The 16,822-nt window shown below is 33.6% G+C and overlaps 1 protein-coding gene across 1 annotated transcript in view; it reads left to right on the forward strand.

The window, feature by feature from the left end:
* LOC114334936 (uncharacterized) overlaps positions 1 to 10,906 on the forward strand; it is a 176,621-nt gene extending 165,715 nt beyond the window's left edge. Inside the window, exon 6 of the mRNA XM_028285072.2 lies at positions 3,811 to 10,906. Within this exon, the coding sequence (XP_028140873.1) occupies positions 3,811 to 3,987 (177 nt within the window). The 3' untranslated portion in view covers positions 3,988 to 10,906. The remainder of the gene's footprint in view (positions 1 to 3,810) is intronic.
* Positions 10,907 to 16,822: the final 5,916 nt, after the last annotated feature.

Genomic DNA, 16,822 nt, shown 5'->3' on the forward strand with positions numbered 1-16,822 from the left:
AATTTTTGAAATAATAAACAAAACACTCCAAATTTACTAGTATCTGTCGGTGCCGTTTGAGCTCTCATAATAAATCACAAGGTATTTAAAATTCGACCAAACCAGCATTCCTTGTTCAATTAGATATTGTAGAATAATATTATCCAAACATAATTTCAAATATGACTACTCATAAAATTTTATAACGCTTTAAAGATAATGTTTCGTTTATGAAACTTTGGCAGGATCCGTGAATTTATGATCCATATCGGATAGTCTACTAATAGTCCAAGAGCTGGAAGCGGATTTTGCTCGTGATAAGTAATATGGACAAACTATACGGGGATATGTTGAATTAGTCACTTCTCCACACGGGCGGAAAGCAGAGCGGGGGGCGAGGGTAGTTTTAAGGGGTCAAAGTCGCCGTTTTTATTATTTTTTTTGTGACGTTCATGATCGAGATAGTGCATCAAACTTTGGGAATAAGTAAGTCATTACGTAAATAAATAAAATCTCCAGGGGCGGAACGCTGCGTGGGGGACAAATGGATGGGGCAGGGATAAATATAAAAATTATAAGAGTTTTTTTGTGACGTTCATGATAGAGATAGTGCACCAAAATTTGGGAATAAGTAGGTCATGACGTAACTAAGAAAAATCTCCAAGGGTGGAATGCTGCGTGGGGGGTGAAGGGTTGGGGGCAGGGGTGAATATAAAAATTAGCACCAAAATTTGGGAATAGGTAGATCGTGACCAACCTAAGTAAAATCTTCAGGGGCGGAATGGTGCGGGGGGACGAAGGTATTTATAAGGGGTCAAAGTCTCCTAGATAATTTGGTATCAAACTACAGTCCTTGTTTATGAACCTTGTAGATTGCACAGTTGTAAATTCATGGAGAAGTTACAACATTGCGAATAACTCTCGAGTCTCCCAATTGCAGTTCCGTTCTTCGTTAGTTTTGTCACTGATACTGAACGAAAAAAGATTTACAGTAAAAACAGCTTCTGAAGAAGGTGACTTCAAATCAGACCCAGAGCCAACGCCATCCACACCAGCAGCAGATCGTTCTTCTAAAGGAAGTTTGCCTTCTGATATTCAATATGACCAGATTGGTCATAATATCGTTCGCGAAGAGGAGGGACGTAGACGGCGTTGCAAACTTTGCAAAACTAACTCTGTTTATATGTGCGGAAAATACAAGGTTCACTTGAACGCTGACTGTTTTAGTGCTTTCCATAAAAAATGAGATGCCATAATGACGCTACTGCCATACTACCATACTGCCAAGTGATCATTTTATTTTATATAATTAACTATTGTAGCAATATCTTTAGTTTTTAATTGATAAAACTAAGAAATTTCATTTACCCACTATAAAATGTATCAATTTCAATTTACTACCTATATTATGCCAAAGTTTCGTTAACGAAACATTATTTTTTTGTATATTGCAATTATTATTGTTTATAATTTTAAGTAAAATATTGTTCTTACACCTTTATTTATAAAGTATATAAACTTGAATTGTGAAAAATCTAATTATTTCAATGCTTCGCCATTAATGGGTTAAGAGAGGGACAAAGCAACATAAATATACGCAAACAATACAAAATTCAAAACATTTACAGGTGGATAAAAACAAGCAAAAAAAACTGGAACGAACATGTAAACCGAATGGGGCCAGATAGATTATTAAAGCTAACATCTGTAAAAAAACAACAAGCCGTATAGCAGAAGACCCGTTGGAATGCCGCCGAAAAGGTGGAAAGACAATGTACAGTCAAAAACAACTGAAACAGAATAAGAGGCAGAAAAACAGGAGTAATCCTAGTCGCACGAAGAAGAAGAAGAAGAAGACAATGCGTAATAATAAAGTGGCTCCCATTACCCACTGGGTCTCATTCTCCCCATTCCCCTAGAGCTTTGACACTAGTAATTATTGTGTTCATGATATATTTATGCTATTCATTTTTAAAACGAGGTGCTCTGACGAGATTTATGAAATCGAAATGCGCATAAGCACATCGTGGAAGCCCTATTCTGAAACCAAGTCTTAATTATCTTTTACTTTTAGTTTATTTTTATTCACTTTTGTGGGTACAAAGGAACTAGTTCGCTAAAGATTATTATAACGGTGAACGACAAGTCGTGAATGCAATTATAAATTTCCTTGTCGATTAATTCATCACTTTGTTCCGCCTGATATTTACATACACACACCGGCAAAATTAGCCGAACACGTTAAAAATGGGACATGTTTGATGTCTCGTATTTCATAAACCAGTGGTCCGATTTGAGTGATTCTTTCAGTATGTTATAGCCTTATTATTTAAGAATATCGTTGTAATAATATTGTTACTAGACAGGTAAATACCATTTTATACTGGGTGTACCAATCATACTGTGTTTTTTTCGTAAAGTTTGGAACACCCTGTGGAATATTCTAGCATATGTAAAATATTAGAATTAATACTCGATTGTAGACTTAGGCTTGCTTATCATTTTCCTTTTCGATTCATTTACTTATGTGAGATAATAAAAAAGTTATGTACGTTAACAGCTATCCATGTTTTTCATCAATAAATCCTCATAGTAGGGGAGGAAAGTATACTAAATTTTCAGTTACTCGAGCGTTATGGGGACCTATTGGATTTTGAAGAGGTTGTGCTAAAATCAGAAAAAGGTTAAGTTAAGTTTTCCATAAAGTGGGGGACTTTTCATTTTTTAATTTAATGTTCCATTTGAAACAATCATTTTTCTCCGATTATAGCGCTGTCTATCCATAATTCGAAAAAATATGTCGAATAAAAGTTGCTTATTTTTACGTAAAGAATCTAAATCTGCAATAAAAATTGGGGGCTCCTATTTAATATTTTAAATTAAATCCCCCACCCCACCTCCGTGGGGGCTCGTGACACCCCACGGAGAGGGGTAAATTAAAAATTATAAATACGACCCCGCGATATTTTTCGAAATGAACATCAGATCGTAAAACTGCAAAATATACCTATTCAATATTTTTCAAAAATCTACCGAATGGCACCAAACACAACCCCCCACGGAGGTGGGGTGGGGGGTTACATTAAAATATTAAATAGGAGCCCCCAATTTTTATTGCAGATTTGGATCCTTGACCTAAAAATAAGCAAGTTTTATTCGCAACGTTTTTTCCTATTATGGATAAATGGCGCTATAATCGGAAAAAACGATTGGTGGAAATGGAAAATTAAATTGAAAAATGAAGAGTCCCACACTTTATGGAAAACTTAACTTAACTTTTTTGGTTGTAGCACCCACTCTTCACAATCCACTCCAGGTCCCAAGAACGCTCGAGTAATTGCAAATTTACCATACTTTTCTCCCCTACTATGAGGATTTATTGATAAAAAACATGGTTAGTTGTTAAAGCACATAACTTTTTTATTTTCCAACATAAGCAAATGAATCAAAAAAGAAAATGTTGAGAAAGCACAATTCTACAATCGAGTTTTAATTTTAATATTTTATATACGCTGGATTATTCCACAGGGTGTTCCGAACTTTAAGAAAAAAACAGTATGCTTGTTACACCCGGTATAAAATGACATTTACCTGTCTAGCAACAATATTATTACACCGATATTCTTAAATAATAAGGCTATAACACACTAAAAGAATCACTCAAATCGGACCACTGGTTTATGAAATACGAGACATCAAACATGTCCCATTTTTAACGTGTTCGGCTAATTTTGCCGGTGTGTGTATATTAAAATGCGCAGATGATAGAAAGCCGAATTTTTAGTTTCCGACTTTTTTGACTAATGATTATTAATTTTTGTTTGTTTTTAGGTAAAAGAGCGTGGTTACATGCCATTCGTAGTGATCCGTCCTGAAAACGACGCCTCTAAGGGCCTCTACACGAAGTTAGGTTTCAAAAAGTACTTCGAGACGGTAAGAGCCATCTTACGGCCCCACGAGATGTCAAGCGATGCTCAGGGTGGAGGGACGACAAACGGTCACCATTAAATATTAAAAACAAATACCTAGAGATTCTAATTCGAAAAAGTAAAAAATAAAATGAAACATTAGATTGCGACGCACATGTTTTGAGCTGAAGGCTTCTAACCACCGTTTTACATTTCCGATTCCAAGTTTTGAAAATAATTGGAGATTGTAACTACACCGATTTTCATTCAGTAAATATTTATCAACAGGCATAAACATTCTCTTTATAGAGCGTTTTACGTCAAGAACGGAACGTTGCACAGATAGAGCTATGTATTTCTTATGGTGGAAAGAAGCGCGCCGATGCCACGCCGTCTGATTAGAATGAATCGTATATCGACAGTCTAGTAGCAAAATGTGCCTGAGAGTTTTGGCAACACTGACCTGCATAAGCCAAACGTTCCGTTCTTAACGTGAAATACAGTATATTAGGTTTCTAATAAAGTATAACCTAATATCAACTATATTAGATTTCTAAGGCTTTGGTAAATTCTAGAAATTAACAAACAAAAGAGTATACTAAATCAATTGTTATGCGATTTATAATTTGATATCAAATAAAAAAAAAACTGAGAACAAATAGAAAATAAAGAACCTCTAAATGTTTGTAGATTGTTTAGACCAGCAATGAGGGTTAGCGTTTATCTGTTTCATTGAGTATGTTCAATTTTCACATGCAAAAAATATTCTAATATTTTTAACCACATTAAATCTCTTATTACAACCCTTAATTTAAATAAATCTCAAGCCAGCCCTGTTCAATAGTACCATTTCATCCCTCCTATTTCTTACCCTCTCTCCTCACCCTTACAGACAGACAATATTTGGACAATTTGCGATTGGGAATCTCTCTTCTCCGACACCCGCCGTAGGGTGAGCTTCTCTCTCGTACCTCTTGCAACACGTGAGGGTGCAATCTCTCTACTCCTCTCTCTCATCAGCCGTTCGACGGTCAACAAGTACCACTCACACGTGAGGGTGCAATCTCTTCGCCACGATCTTTTGACGTATTAAGTCGGTACCGCTCATCTCTTGACGGTCCAGCCTTTCTTTTGGGGTGAAACGAACAATAGCAATACGTGCACGAACATTAATTCGGGAGTGACGCCATACACGATTTCGCAACAGTCAAAACGCGAGGCACGTCATACGGAAACAGTCATCTCGTATGTGACCGGCTTCAGTGTTCCGGACAAGATTTCATGACTTGGTAAGACTTTATGATACATATGAATATTGTCTGTATAAAACCTTTATACTCCCACTTGAACCAGTAAACTAGCAATCCCTAACTACAGTCCACACCATCTGAAAGTATATTCATACTCTCACATATGTACAAGTTATCGTACAGAGTAGTAAAACATTGTATGGCCGTTTTATTTGCTTTTACTCAATTTTATTGTGTTGTGCGTCAATCGCTACAAGAAGTTAACGACGTTAAATAGATACTTTATTTCTTTCTTCTTCTGTAGGTGCCGTCTCCGCTTCAAAGGAAGGCAATCATTAGAGCGATTTTTACTTTTGAGACCGCGGTTCTAAATGTTTCGCTGTTACTACATCCAAACCATTACCTAAGGTTCTTCGGCCATGAGTTACGTCTCCTTTCTATGGATTTTTTCCCTGGATTTCTCCTTGCATAATGACCTGGAGAATTAGATATTACGTACTGCATACAGTATGTATACATACCGCATATTATGCTTTACTGCATACGTCTCATTACCTCTACGTTGGTTATTCAATATACCCACGAGATCTTCAGTAGTCTTCTGTACATCCACCTGTTCTTCTGGCCTGTTCAATTGTGATTTGTGTTTCTTGAAAGGTGTCATTGCTTTCATTAATGGTTGTACTTAGGTATTTAAATTCTCTTACTCTTTCAATAGGCTGATTCTGTATATATATCTCACGAATGTCCTGAGTTTTCTTTGTTATCATATATTTCGTCTACTTATGTTGAGCGATAGTCTATATTCTTCACTTACTGCGGTCACTTTATTAAGCAGTATCTGTAGGTCTTCATGTGATTCGGCTAAAAAAACTGTATCATCAGCGTATCTCAGGTTATTTATGATCACGCCATTAATTGTACTGCCTGCGTTTTGTTCATCCATTGCCTTACTTAATATGTCTTCCGAGTATATGTTAAATAATGTTGGTGAAAGTATACTCCCTTGTCGGACATCTCTTTGTATTTCTATTTCTTCTGATGTTTTATTTCCTAACTTAAAAAAATAATAACAAGAAAACAATATGGATCAAAATTTATTTATTCTTTAAAAAATGTTAACAAAAAGAGAGAAACAAATAAATGTATGTTGGTAAATATAAAAAATAAACGTTAATGAAACATTTGTTGAATAGGCTGTTACAATTTCCATCAAGCTTCAAGTTCATCAACTTTAACATCAAGTTTTAGCTCAAATTCATTTACACTGCGATTTACTCTCATGTATGAAATACAAGAGATGTTTATTTTCTATATTTGAAAATAGACTGCCACCGTTAAACTAGAATATTAAACTTCAATTATTCACGTAACAATGCATGCACTAGGAAGCGATGAAAACGTTAAGACATACCTACTATTTGCAGTTTGACCGGAATTTTTACCAGCTGTTTTGGTAATTTGACTTAAATAATCAACTTAATAATTAATAGGTTATTGTTCTTCATAAGTTGGAAACTTATTAAGAGCAAAAATTTTTTTTAACACGACAGTAAATATGACGTTAGATACTTTTTCTTATTTTTATACCATTCTCGTTTTCAAGCGTTGGTTATATATTACTCACGAACGTGAGTCACGATTTACTAAAGCTACGCTCCATGTAAACTATGAAACGCTATGACATTCATGAAATACGAACGGTAAATTCTTTTTACAAATCGATATAATCAGAATCGTGAGAGGATCAAATTTGGTTTATTTTTGGATCGCGTAGTAAATCGTGAGCCGTGCAAGGTGGAGCTCAATGAGCTCATGCCATATGATGCGTTTCTAAGTATTGAGTTTCTTTTCCTGTCTTTTTTCAGTTGATTATTAGGTACTTGGGCACAATGTGAATATTGTTTTGTAGCTAATAAACCTAGACAGAAAAATTTCACCGCCCAAAAGCAATGTTTGGACGTCGTTTAAGAAACTTTTGCTGCAATTTTTGCTGCAAACTTTTAAAAACATCAGGAAATATGTACCTCCAATTTATACGCCGACTTAAAACAAAACATGGTGTATCTTTTAATTCAGTAAATAACAGGAAAGACAGCGAGAATACGAATATGTGTGAAAACCATACATCGAAAAGCAATGCAGTGACTGATAGAAGATAAAACTGAGAATGTAAAAATATATAGTACCGCAAAGTTATAAAAAAACTACTTAATGACTATAACTAAATATTCTGAACAATGATACATTCAATGATTTTCTATTGATTTCGGTAATTTTAATGATTCTCAATAACTTCCGATCATTTTCAATGATTATCTACCATTGATGCTCAATGATTCTTAATTACGCTCAATGATTCTCAATTATTCTACATGATTCTCAACGATCTTCAATGATTCCCAATAACTTTTAATGACTCTCAGTTGTTTAATGGATCTCAATAAGAATAATGAATTTTTCAGATATATCGAACTCATATCGATTTTTATTTAAAATGTTTAGAATATACCTACATAGTGTTTAAAACTTTGCCCAAAAAATGAAATTAAGAGACATCTTATATTTCAATTCGTTCAGAGAGGACCATAAACGCCCTTAAGTACGTTTCACCCTTATTAGGGATCATCGAAGGGGTATTATATGGTTACCTCTGAATGAAATGAAAAATAATCATTAACCCAATGTCGAATTACAATAAATAACTCGATGTGGATGCTATAGCGACATCTGCTTAAAGAAATTCAAAGTTTTATTTCTGGAGAAATAAACACTTCTCTTGGGACCAGTTTTTGCATGGTTACGCCTGGTAAGTTTCTATTACTTGCAAACTAAACCACGATGAATGAAATAAGACACTAATAGTAAGTATTTTCTGTCTATTCATCAAGGCAAAAATTACAACGAAATCTCGGTCCCTATACTCAGATGGAATTAAGAGGTATCTCATATTTGAAATATAGACTTCCTCGTGTTTTCTTTCATTCATTTTTCGTGTGGTTTGCAAGTGATAGAAACTACATATACAGGCGTAACTAAAAATTGGTCACAAGAGAAGTGTTTATTTCTATGGAAATAAAACTTTGAATTGTTTTTTAAAAAAAATCTTATACTACAGATTTTAACAATTTTAATACACATCTCAATGGCACTTGATTAGTTTAAATCACATATTAAAAAAGGAAACATTGACTCATGTATTTCATTCCATGGGAGTAGTGAATCGCGAGTGTATCCTTTCTAGATGTAGAAACTTAATTCTTTATCAAGAGGTTTAACGGAGACGTAAGTTGTAGTTAGACAGTAAAATTTCTTACTTTATTTATATGCTATTTTTTTTTAATATCTGCAAGGAACAAAACTGTTTGATAAATACGTATGAAGTTCATGCGTTCTTCCTAAAACTAGGCTCATATAATTAGTTTACTTTAAATCCGGTGACGGCTCGTGATTTTTACAATAGGGGAGGCTATAACTATATATCTATATATCTATTAAAAAAAAGTAATTTAAGGCCCTATTTGTTTTTGACCATTTTTTATCAGTGGCTATCAAAATAAATACAGATTTGAAGTTTTGCACTATCATACAGGTTGAAGGTTCACATTTTTTAAGATACTCAACTGAAATGATTTTTTTAAACGCGAATCCGCAAACAACATACATTTTTGATATTTTGCTTCGCGTTAGAGATATGGAAAAAAGTTATTTGAACAAGTTACTCCAAATATTATTCTAACCACACATACCACAAAATTTGATGACAAAATTCGCACTTTAGTTTTTTCATTATTTGTAGTCAGGCCCCTTAAATTGGTGGCCCAGAGAACGGAGGCTGCAAGCCGGCCAGCCTCCCTTGCTAAATCTCCGGGCAGCGTGTGCTTAAACGCAGACCGGGTCTCCTTAAAGGCTGCCGAAGTGAGGCTGACCAGCCGGCAGCTTTCGTTCTCGGACCACTAATTTTAGGGTCCTAACTACAAATAACGAAAAAACTAAAAGTGCGAATTTTGTCATGATATTTGGTATGTGGGGTTAGAATAATATTTGGAACAACTTGTTCAAATAATTTTTTCGATATCTCCAACGTAAAGGTAAATAGCAAAGTAAACAAAACACGTCTAGCGTGTGTAAAAAATTTATGGGGAGGCTAAGCCTCCCTTGCCTCCTTTGATCAGCCGCCACTGTTTAAATCATGTCAATATCTTAGTTTATCATCACAATAATAAACAGGTCCTGAATCGATTATCCTTGTACGGCCTTATCCTTGTAATAGGCACAATCAAATTAGGTAAAATCTTTTGATATATGATTAGTATAATTTCAAAATTGGAGACAAAGTTCTTAGACATCTGAATACGTTATAACGAACACCTTGTCGCTAAGGTTGCTAGGATGTTGTCGATATTTTGTCATCTACATCTATTTAATAATTTATATCTGTAGAGGATAATAGACCACCCTTTCTGTATCTAATTGAGTTGAAGAAAGCATTTGACAGAGAAAGTCTGAAAGATGTAGGTAATTCATATTTTGTATAATAGAGAAGTTCCTCTAAATATCATAAAAACTATTAAATTAAACCATTTACTAAACAACAAAATGGAAGTCAGAGTAGATGGACATCTTAGAGAACCTAATGACATATGCAGCGGAATCAAAACAGAGGGACTCATTAAGCTTTATGCTCTTTGATTTTATCATGGATGAAATCATCAAAAGTGTCAACAAAGTAGGGGTAGGAGTAGGGAAATAAAGAAGAAAAGAGACTCTGTTACGCAGACGACACAATATTGACAGCCCAAGATGAAGATACTCTGCAAAGACTAGTCCACAGATTTAATATATGTAGGAGTAAAAGGATTTAATATGAAAATCTCAACTTAGAAAACTAAAACAATAGTAATTAGTAAAGAACCAATCAAATGCAAAGCAGAGATCAAGTACAAAAATAAATGGCATGCAAACAGACTGGCAGATACCTTAGTCACACTATAGGTATGGACAACCGACATATTAACACTGAGATAAAGTCAAGAATTTGTAAATCCAGTGAAAAACCAATAATGACGTACATACCTACGCATTTTTTGCGATAAAATACTTAGATATTCAAATATTTTGGGTTTCGAATTATTTGTCTTTTATAAGGCTGGAATTTCATTTCAAAAAAAGAAAGCATGGTATTTCCTCCATGGAATAGCATATTTGGTGTCATCTTAAATATGTTATAATGTTTTTAAGGGATATTTTATTCGATTTACTTTCACTTTAAATTTTTTTAAATGCTTGAACACTTCTCGACAAGACTTCAAATCACCACCAAAAGTGACATATTACATGTAAACAAAATACTTTTTAGTTCTTCAGTGCCTACAATTAGCTGTGCTTCAACCCTATAAAGAAATTTCTAGTACGCCATTGTAAGATGCAAAATAACAAGTCTTCATCTTTTCTGAGAATTTAGTGTCTACAGTTCTGAAAAAATTATACTTGATATACATACTTTGCTTCTCGAGGCGATTCTTTGAATTCAATATTATTTTACCTGATCAGAGATCTCAGAGAATTGGGAATTGGCATATTTCAGTTTGGCCTTGTATTAAACGAAACGATAAAAGAAACCAAAAGGCAGGTATACACATATTTCAGACTGAAAAAAAGAGAATCAAAATATTTCTGTATACGTATACAGTATGTCGCAAAAGTGTGGAGTAAATTCATTATTTCTAAAACGCTGTGTCTAGGTACACGCTAACGTGTACGCAAATAAAAAAGTTAGGTACACGCTTAAACGTCATCAAGTCAGTGACGTCATTATTTAGCGTGTACTATGACTGGGTTTTTTGGTACACGCTAATTTGAGCCGCGTGTATGCTGTGGTATTAAGTATCTGTAAGTATGGCGAGTGTCAGAGTGTGGTTAGAATTTGTCTAATCGCCTTATGTTTACACTTTAATATTGATTTGTAAAGAGTTTCCTTATTTCTTACTTGTTTAGTGTTTTTTTTTTAAATTAACTATGGAGTGTGGACAATTACTGAGTTCTTTTAATAAGTTTAACAACATTCTAAAACAGTATGAAAAAGATAAGAGACAAAAATTCGTGATTAAGGGCAGCAGAAGTAATAAGATAAAATATACGGGGCGATTGATTAGTGTGATAAAGCTCAGTAGATCCGCTATAGTAATAGCAATAAAAGTTAGTAACAAAAAATTTAGCAAACTTTGAGGTTCATGTTACAAAATTACTAAAATTAGTTAGAATGTTACAGGGCGTTCGATAATGTATTGGCAGACCAAACTTATGTTTTTTAAATGGAACACCCTATATTTTATTTTATGTTCGAAATCTTCTTAACTTCCATATCCCAAAAATATAAAGGTTTATTATGTTATACAGGGTATTTACAAAGTTATAACCAATTTTCTATGAAAATCGTAACAAGTTCAACTCGCTGTATAAATAAAAATAAACACCACAGCAAAAATAAACACCAATATAAACTGGTATAATTAACTTATAAAAATTATTTTAGTAGTATTTTGTATATATCATGTTAACTAATATTTATTTTGCTAACCTGAATATATACTTTTATATACATATTGTTTTATTACAATTAAGTTTGAAACATCTGAATAGCTTTGCTTCCCCTTCCCCTTCCCTTAATAAAAATATTTTCTATCAAAGAAACAACAAACACTAAACATATCAAAATAGCGTGTACCAAAATATAAAGTCACTGAGCACGCTAAATAATGACGTCACTGGCTTGATGAAGTTTAATTCGCGTGTACCTAACTTTTTTATTTGCGTACACGTTAGCGTGTACCTAGACACAGCGTTTCTAAAACGCACAACTTAAAAAATCTTAAAATACGTTAATGTTAATTGTTGCATGGTCACTAATTAATATGTATTATGTGTTGGTCATTACGTCGTTAGTTTTGGCGTAATGACGTAATCTTCAGCAAATGATGCGATGAGATAGATGGGCAGTAAATTCTTTCCTAACGTGATTTAGTTAAGTGAATGAGTATTTATTCTAATTCCATTTTACTTAACTAAGTACATAATTTTGGTTAACCCTGTAGAAATAAATAATCCAATAGGTAATACATGGTGGCAAAACTGATTAGGAGATTTTTAAATAATGTGTCCTGTGACCTCGGTTGTCTTTAAACAAATCGTCGATTAGGTACATCATTACGCTAACACTGATGACGTAATGTCCAACACATAATAATATATAACAAGTTATTGGTGGCAATATAAAAAGTTAAATTGACATGAAGAGCTACATGAAGACAAAAATGAACAATGAAGGGCGATAACAAAAACTATGAAATTACCTATACCACAAAAACAGAAACGTAGTAGTTGTTATTAAAATGTTTTTCTTTTACGTCTATTTGGGACTTATTTATAACTTGGTTATACATTTTAAGACTTCTTTGACGTTGGCTCATCTGATTTATATATAATTAAAGGTTACTATCAAAAATAAATAATTTGCCGGCTAAGATTACAAATATATGTTCAGTTTTTTTTGTTAACGATGCGATTGTGTGAACTATTTAGATCCAAAAGTGTTTACTCTAAATTCTAAGTCTTTATATTGTATTTCTAGTCCGAAAAAATCCGAACATTAGCTGACTAGGAGTAGGTATACGAGGTTCACAATTAGGGTCGATTTCTCATACCTGCGGTAATCTATGGTTCAGTTGAACCAGGTTCACCGGTGAACTTCGGTTTTGTTTGGAATGCATTTCTCATTGCACGTTCATGTCAGTGCACGTTCTACAGCTTTCGAGAAATGCCAATAAATGGCAAAAGGTAAAAAACTGTCGCCATTTTGAACTACCTTTTTTATGCTGTTTTTGAATAAAGTTAAATTTAAGTATTTATAGTCAAATAGTCATTTTAATAATTATAAATAAATGTTATAAAATCAAAAATAATGTTATCTTTTATCGTTAGGCTTAATATAATAAAATAGGTTATATTTATATCAGCGGCGGCTCGTGGGTCAATCTTCAGGGGGGTCATTTTGGTTTGAAAACTTCAAACTGTTGATTTTTTAAAGTATTTAAAAGATCTTTTAGCATTTATATTTTAGATAAAAAATACAGACTTAGATAAAACTCAATACTATTTACCCTAGTTTTCCGAAAATTAAATTTGTCTTTTTTTAGAGTAAATCTTTTAAAAAATATAGGAAAAATGGTATGAACAGGTTATTGACTGATATATAGATAGGAATATTTATAGTATAATAAATTGTAAATTTATTAAAACGAAACTTACTTTAAATATTTTTATATTTTAAGTCAATTCTTCTATCCTTTAGTTCTGCAAAATAGTCTATGACCTTCTCATTGAAATTTGGAATGCTCTTGACAAGCGTTTTCTCGATGCTCAGCATAGACAAGGCACTAAGTCTAGGTTGTCCCATCGTATTACGCAGGAATGTTTTTACTCTTTTTAAAGTAGAAAAACATCTCTCACTTTCCACGGTTGTCATAGGGAGTGTGCACAAAATATTTAATAACTTCACTGCTTCAGAAAATGTTTCAGACAAATTCATGTTAATAAAAAGCTGAAGTATGGCTACTGCACCAGCACTATTGCGAAAATCCTCACGACAATATAAGACTTCAAGTTCCGATTTTAGTTTGGAAATATTCACTGTGGGATAATTAGCCGTCACCATTTTTAAAATATTTTGCGGAAAGTTGGTAGTGTATGCTTCAAATTTCTCTATGTAGAATAACTGTGAAATCATGAGATGATCATTGAAACTAAACCTGTGATTTATTTCAGATATAATAATATCACAAATTTCAAGTGCAGTTCGTCGCTTTGGATCCTCTGCAGTAGTTTTTCTTTTTTTTGCTGTTGATGTGCTTGGTACTTCTGATTCCAAAATAGTATTTCTAATTATTTGGATATTGTTGTTAAAAGACAGGATACAATTTTTGACAGATATAACATCAATGTCTCGCATTTGCAATTGTTTAAACAATATATCAACATGGGGCATTATTTTATGGAAAAAATTTAACCAAAATAAAAAATGCTCATATTCCAAATGTCTTTTTAAACCAGTTGCTTGATTTATATTGTTATCATCTTGCTCCTCATCAATAATTTCCTCTAAGCAAGATTTTAAATCATCTTTATAAGTGTATACAATTTCAACACATTTTGTATTGAAAGCCCATCGAGTAGGCGCAGCTTTAGGTAGCCTTACTTTAACCACTCTATCCAGAACCATCGTACGTTTTGGAGATCGGCCGAAAAAGGACGAAAATCCGTGTAAATTTGCAAAAAATATTTTTATCGGTTTGTGTTGACTCGCCGCTTTTTGGAGGATAAGATTAAATTGATGGGCATAGCAGTGAATGAAGTGTGCATTTGGGTATATTTCTTTAATTTTTGTTTGTACTCCTCCCAGTTTACCGCTCATGACTGATGCACCATCGTAACTTTGGGCAATCAATTTTTCAGGTGCTTCATTAATTTTTAATAATTGAAGTTCTTCCAATATTACATTAGTTAAATGTTGTGCTGTAGTACCTAGGGGGTTAACAAATTTCCAAAATCTTTCATGTACAATACCAGTTAATACATATCGCAATATGATAATCATCTGCGTTTTATTGGAGCTGTCTGTGGTCTCATCTACTTGAATGGCCACAAAATTTGTCTGGCCAATCTCCTTCATGATATGAGTATGCACAATGGCTAACATTGATTCTAAAATATCGTTCTGAATTGTTTTCGATGTTCCTTTAAATACTGTACTTTTTTCAATGTGTTCTTTAAACATTAAATCCAGTTCAGAAACAAAATCGATAAGGCCCAGAAAAATTCCACGATTATTGGAGCTGTCACTTTCGTCATGACCGCGCAATGCAATTTCGAAAACTCCACAAAATTTTACACAGTCGATTAGTTTGTTTAAAATATACCTATTTTTAGATACCAATTCATTAAAGTCATGCACAGATTTACGATATACACTATCAAGTTGCTGTCTTATGTTAACACGTCCTAAACTTGCGTAACTCATTGATGAATTTATATGAGTAGTTGAAGAGGCATGTTTTGTAATTTTCACTTTTAAATGCTTAATGTCAGTTACTCCATTTTTCGCCCATACAGCGTCATTCGAAAACAGTAAACACGGATAGCAAAAAAATGCATTTCTCACACTGCAGCCACAAATCCAATCACACAAATTGTACATTGATTCTTTAAAATATCTTTGAATGTCCTTACCCCTATCCTTTGTTGTTTGTTTTAAATTCATGTTTGGTTTTGGTCGACCACTTTCTTTTTTCTCAAGCCGCCGTTCATAATTTAGTGTTCCAGCAGATTTTAAGGCAATTATTTCGTCAACAACACTCATCTTGTTTTTGTTACAATCACAAAAAAATCCAACAAAACAAAATAAATTACGCAAATACGCCGCGATCGATATAGACCTGCCGTGAAGTGCGGTCAGCAGACGGTAACTAACTAAACGTGAGGCCGTCGACTCTACTAGAGGTATACGACGGAAAGGTCACTCCCACTCTCGCCCACGAAATTGCTATCTGCCGTCTCTTTTCTATTTTACATGCATTTGTCCATAAGCCATAAGAACTGTATATAGACAATTTAAAATACGGCCCAGCCACGGGCTTGTGTATAGCGCGAGGCGCGACGTTATTATATCTATTATATTTGTTTTGCCAATGCAGACTGCTGAGAGAGAATTTTATATTTCAGAGTGAAGTTTTAGATAAAAGATATTTTTAATAAAATTGGTATTTTTATGAGATTATTTTAGGGGGGTCATTGACCAATTGACCCTAAGGAGGAGCCGCGCTTGATTTATATTGTGACAACGTTTCGTGTTAAAACAACGCATGCGTAATCCATGAAATCATCTGAACTGGATTCAGAAATCTTTGAACGGGCCGAATTCCAGTGTTCAAGTATCGTTCAAGTTTAAACTGCCATCGGTTTAACGTGAATTGAGAAAGACGATTTTGACTTTAAACTGACGTTCACTAAAAGTTCAGGTTAAACTGGAGTTGAACTCGATATGAGAAATTGGCCCTTATAGTGCCTAGATTTATGCATGATTATTGTGGTAAGCGGCAAACCAAGAAATAAACAGAAGGGATTTAAGAAGCTTTGAACTTTTTCCTGTTTTGAAGTCCAAGGTCTGTACGAATTTTGTACGAAATATCCCGTTCTTAATTAGGATTTAAAACAGTCGTAATAACTTATAAATTTTCAACAATAGAAGTTTTATAGGGGATTATTTTTGTTACTTTACCATAATTTTTAAGATGCCATTAGGCTAATAAAGGTACTATTTTTGTGAATCTTCTATACAGCTGGGGATATTATATTGCAGCTATCCTCCACTTTGTATTCTATATCCTAAATATTTTTAAAAATGATCACACACTAGCAAACATATAGGTGAATTTTTCTCTTTGGTGTCTATAGATTCACAATTCTCCCTTTTGTAGCGATAGAAAATGACTTCGGAATTATCGAACATCGTTGTGTCGATATGGTGCTCGCCTTAGGCGAAATTTGGAATGTGATATGGGATTGAATCTATAGAACTTACTTTTAAACGTTTATTTTACCTTTAGACTACATTAGTCTGCTTTAAAACTG

This window comes from Diabrotica virgifera, chromosome 7 (genome assembly GCF_917563875.1).
Source record: "Diabrotica virgifera virgifera chromosome 7, PGI_DIABVI_V3a".
Taxonomy (NCBI): Eukaryota; Metazoa; Arthropoda; class Insecta; order Coleoptera; family Chrysomelidae; genus Diabrotica; species Diabrotica virgifera.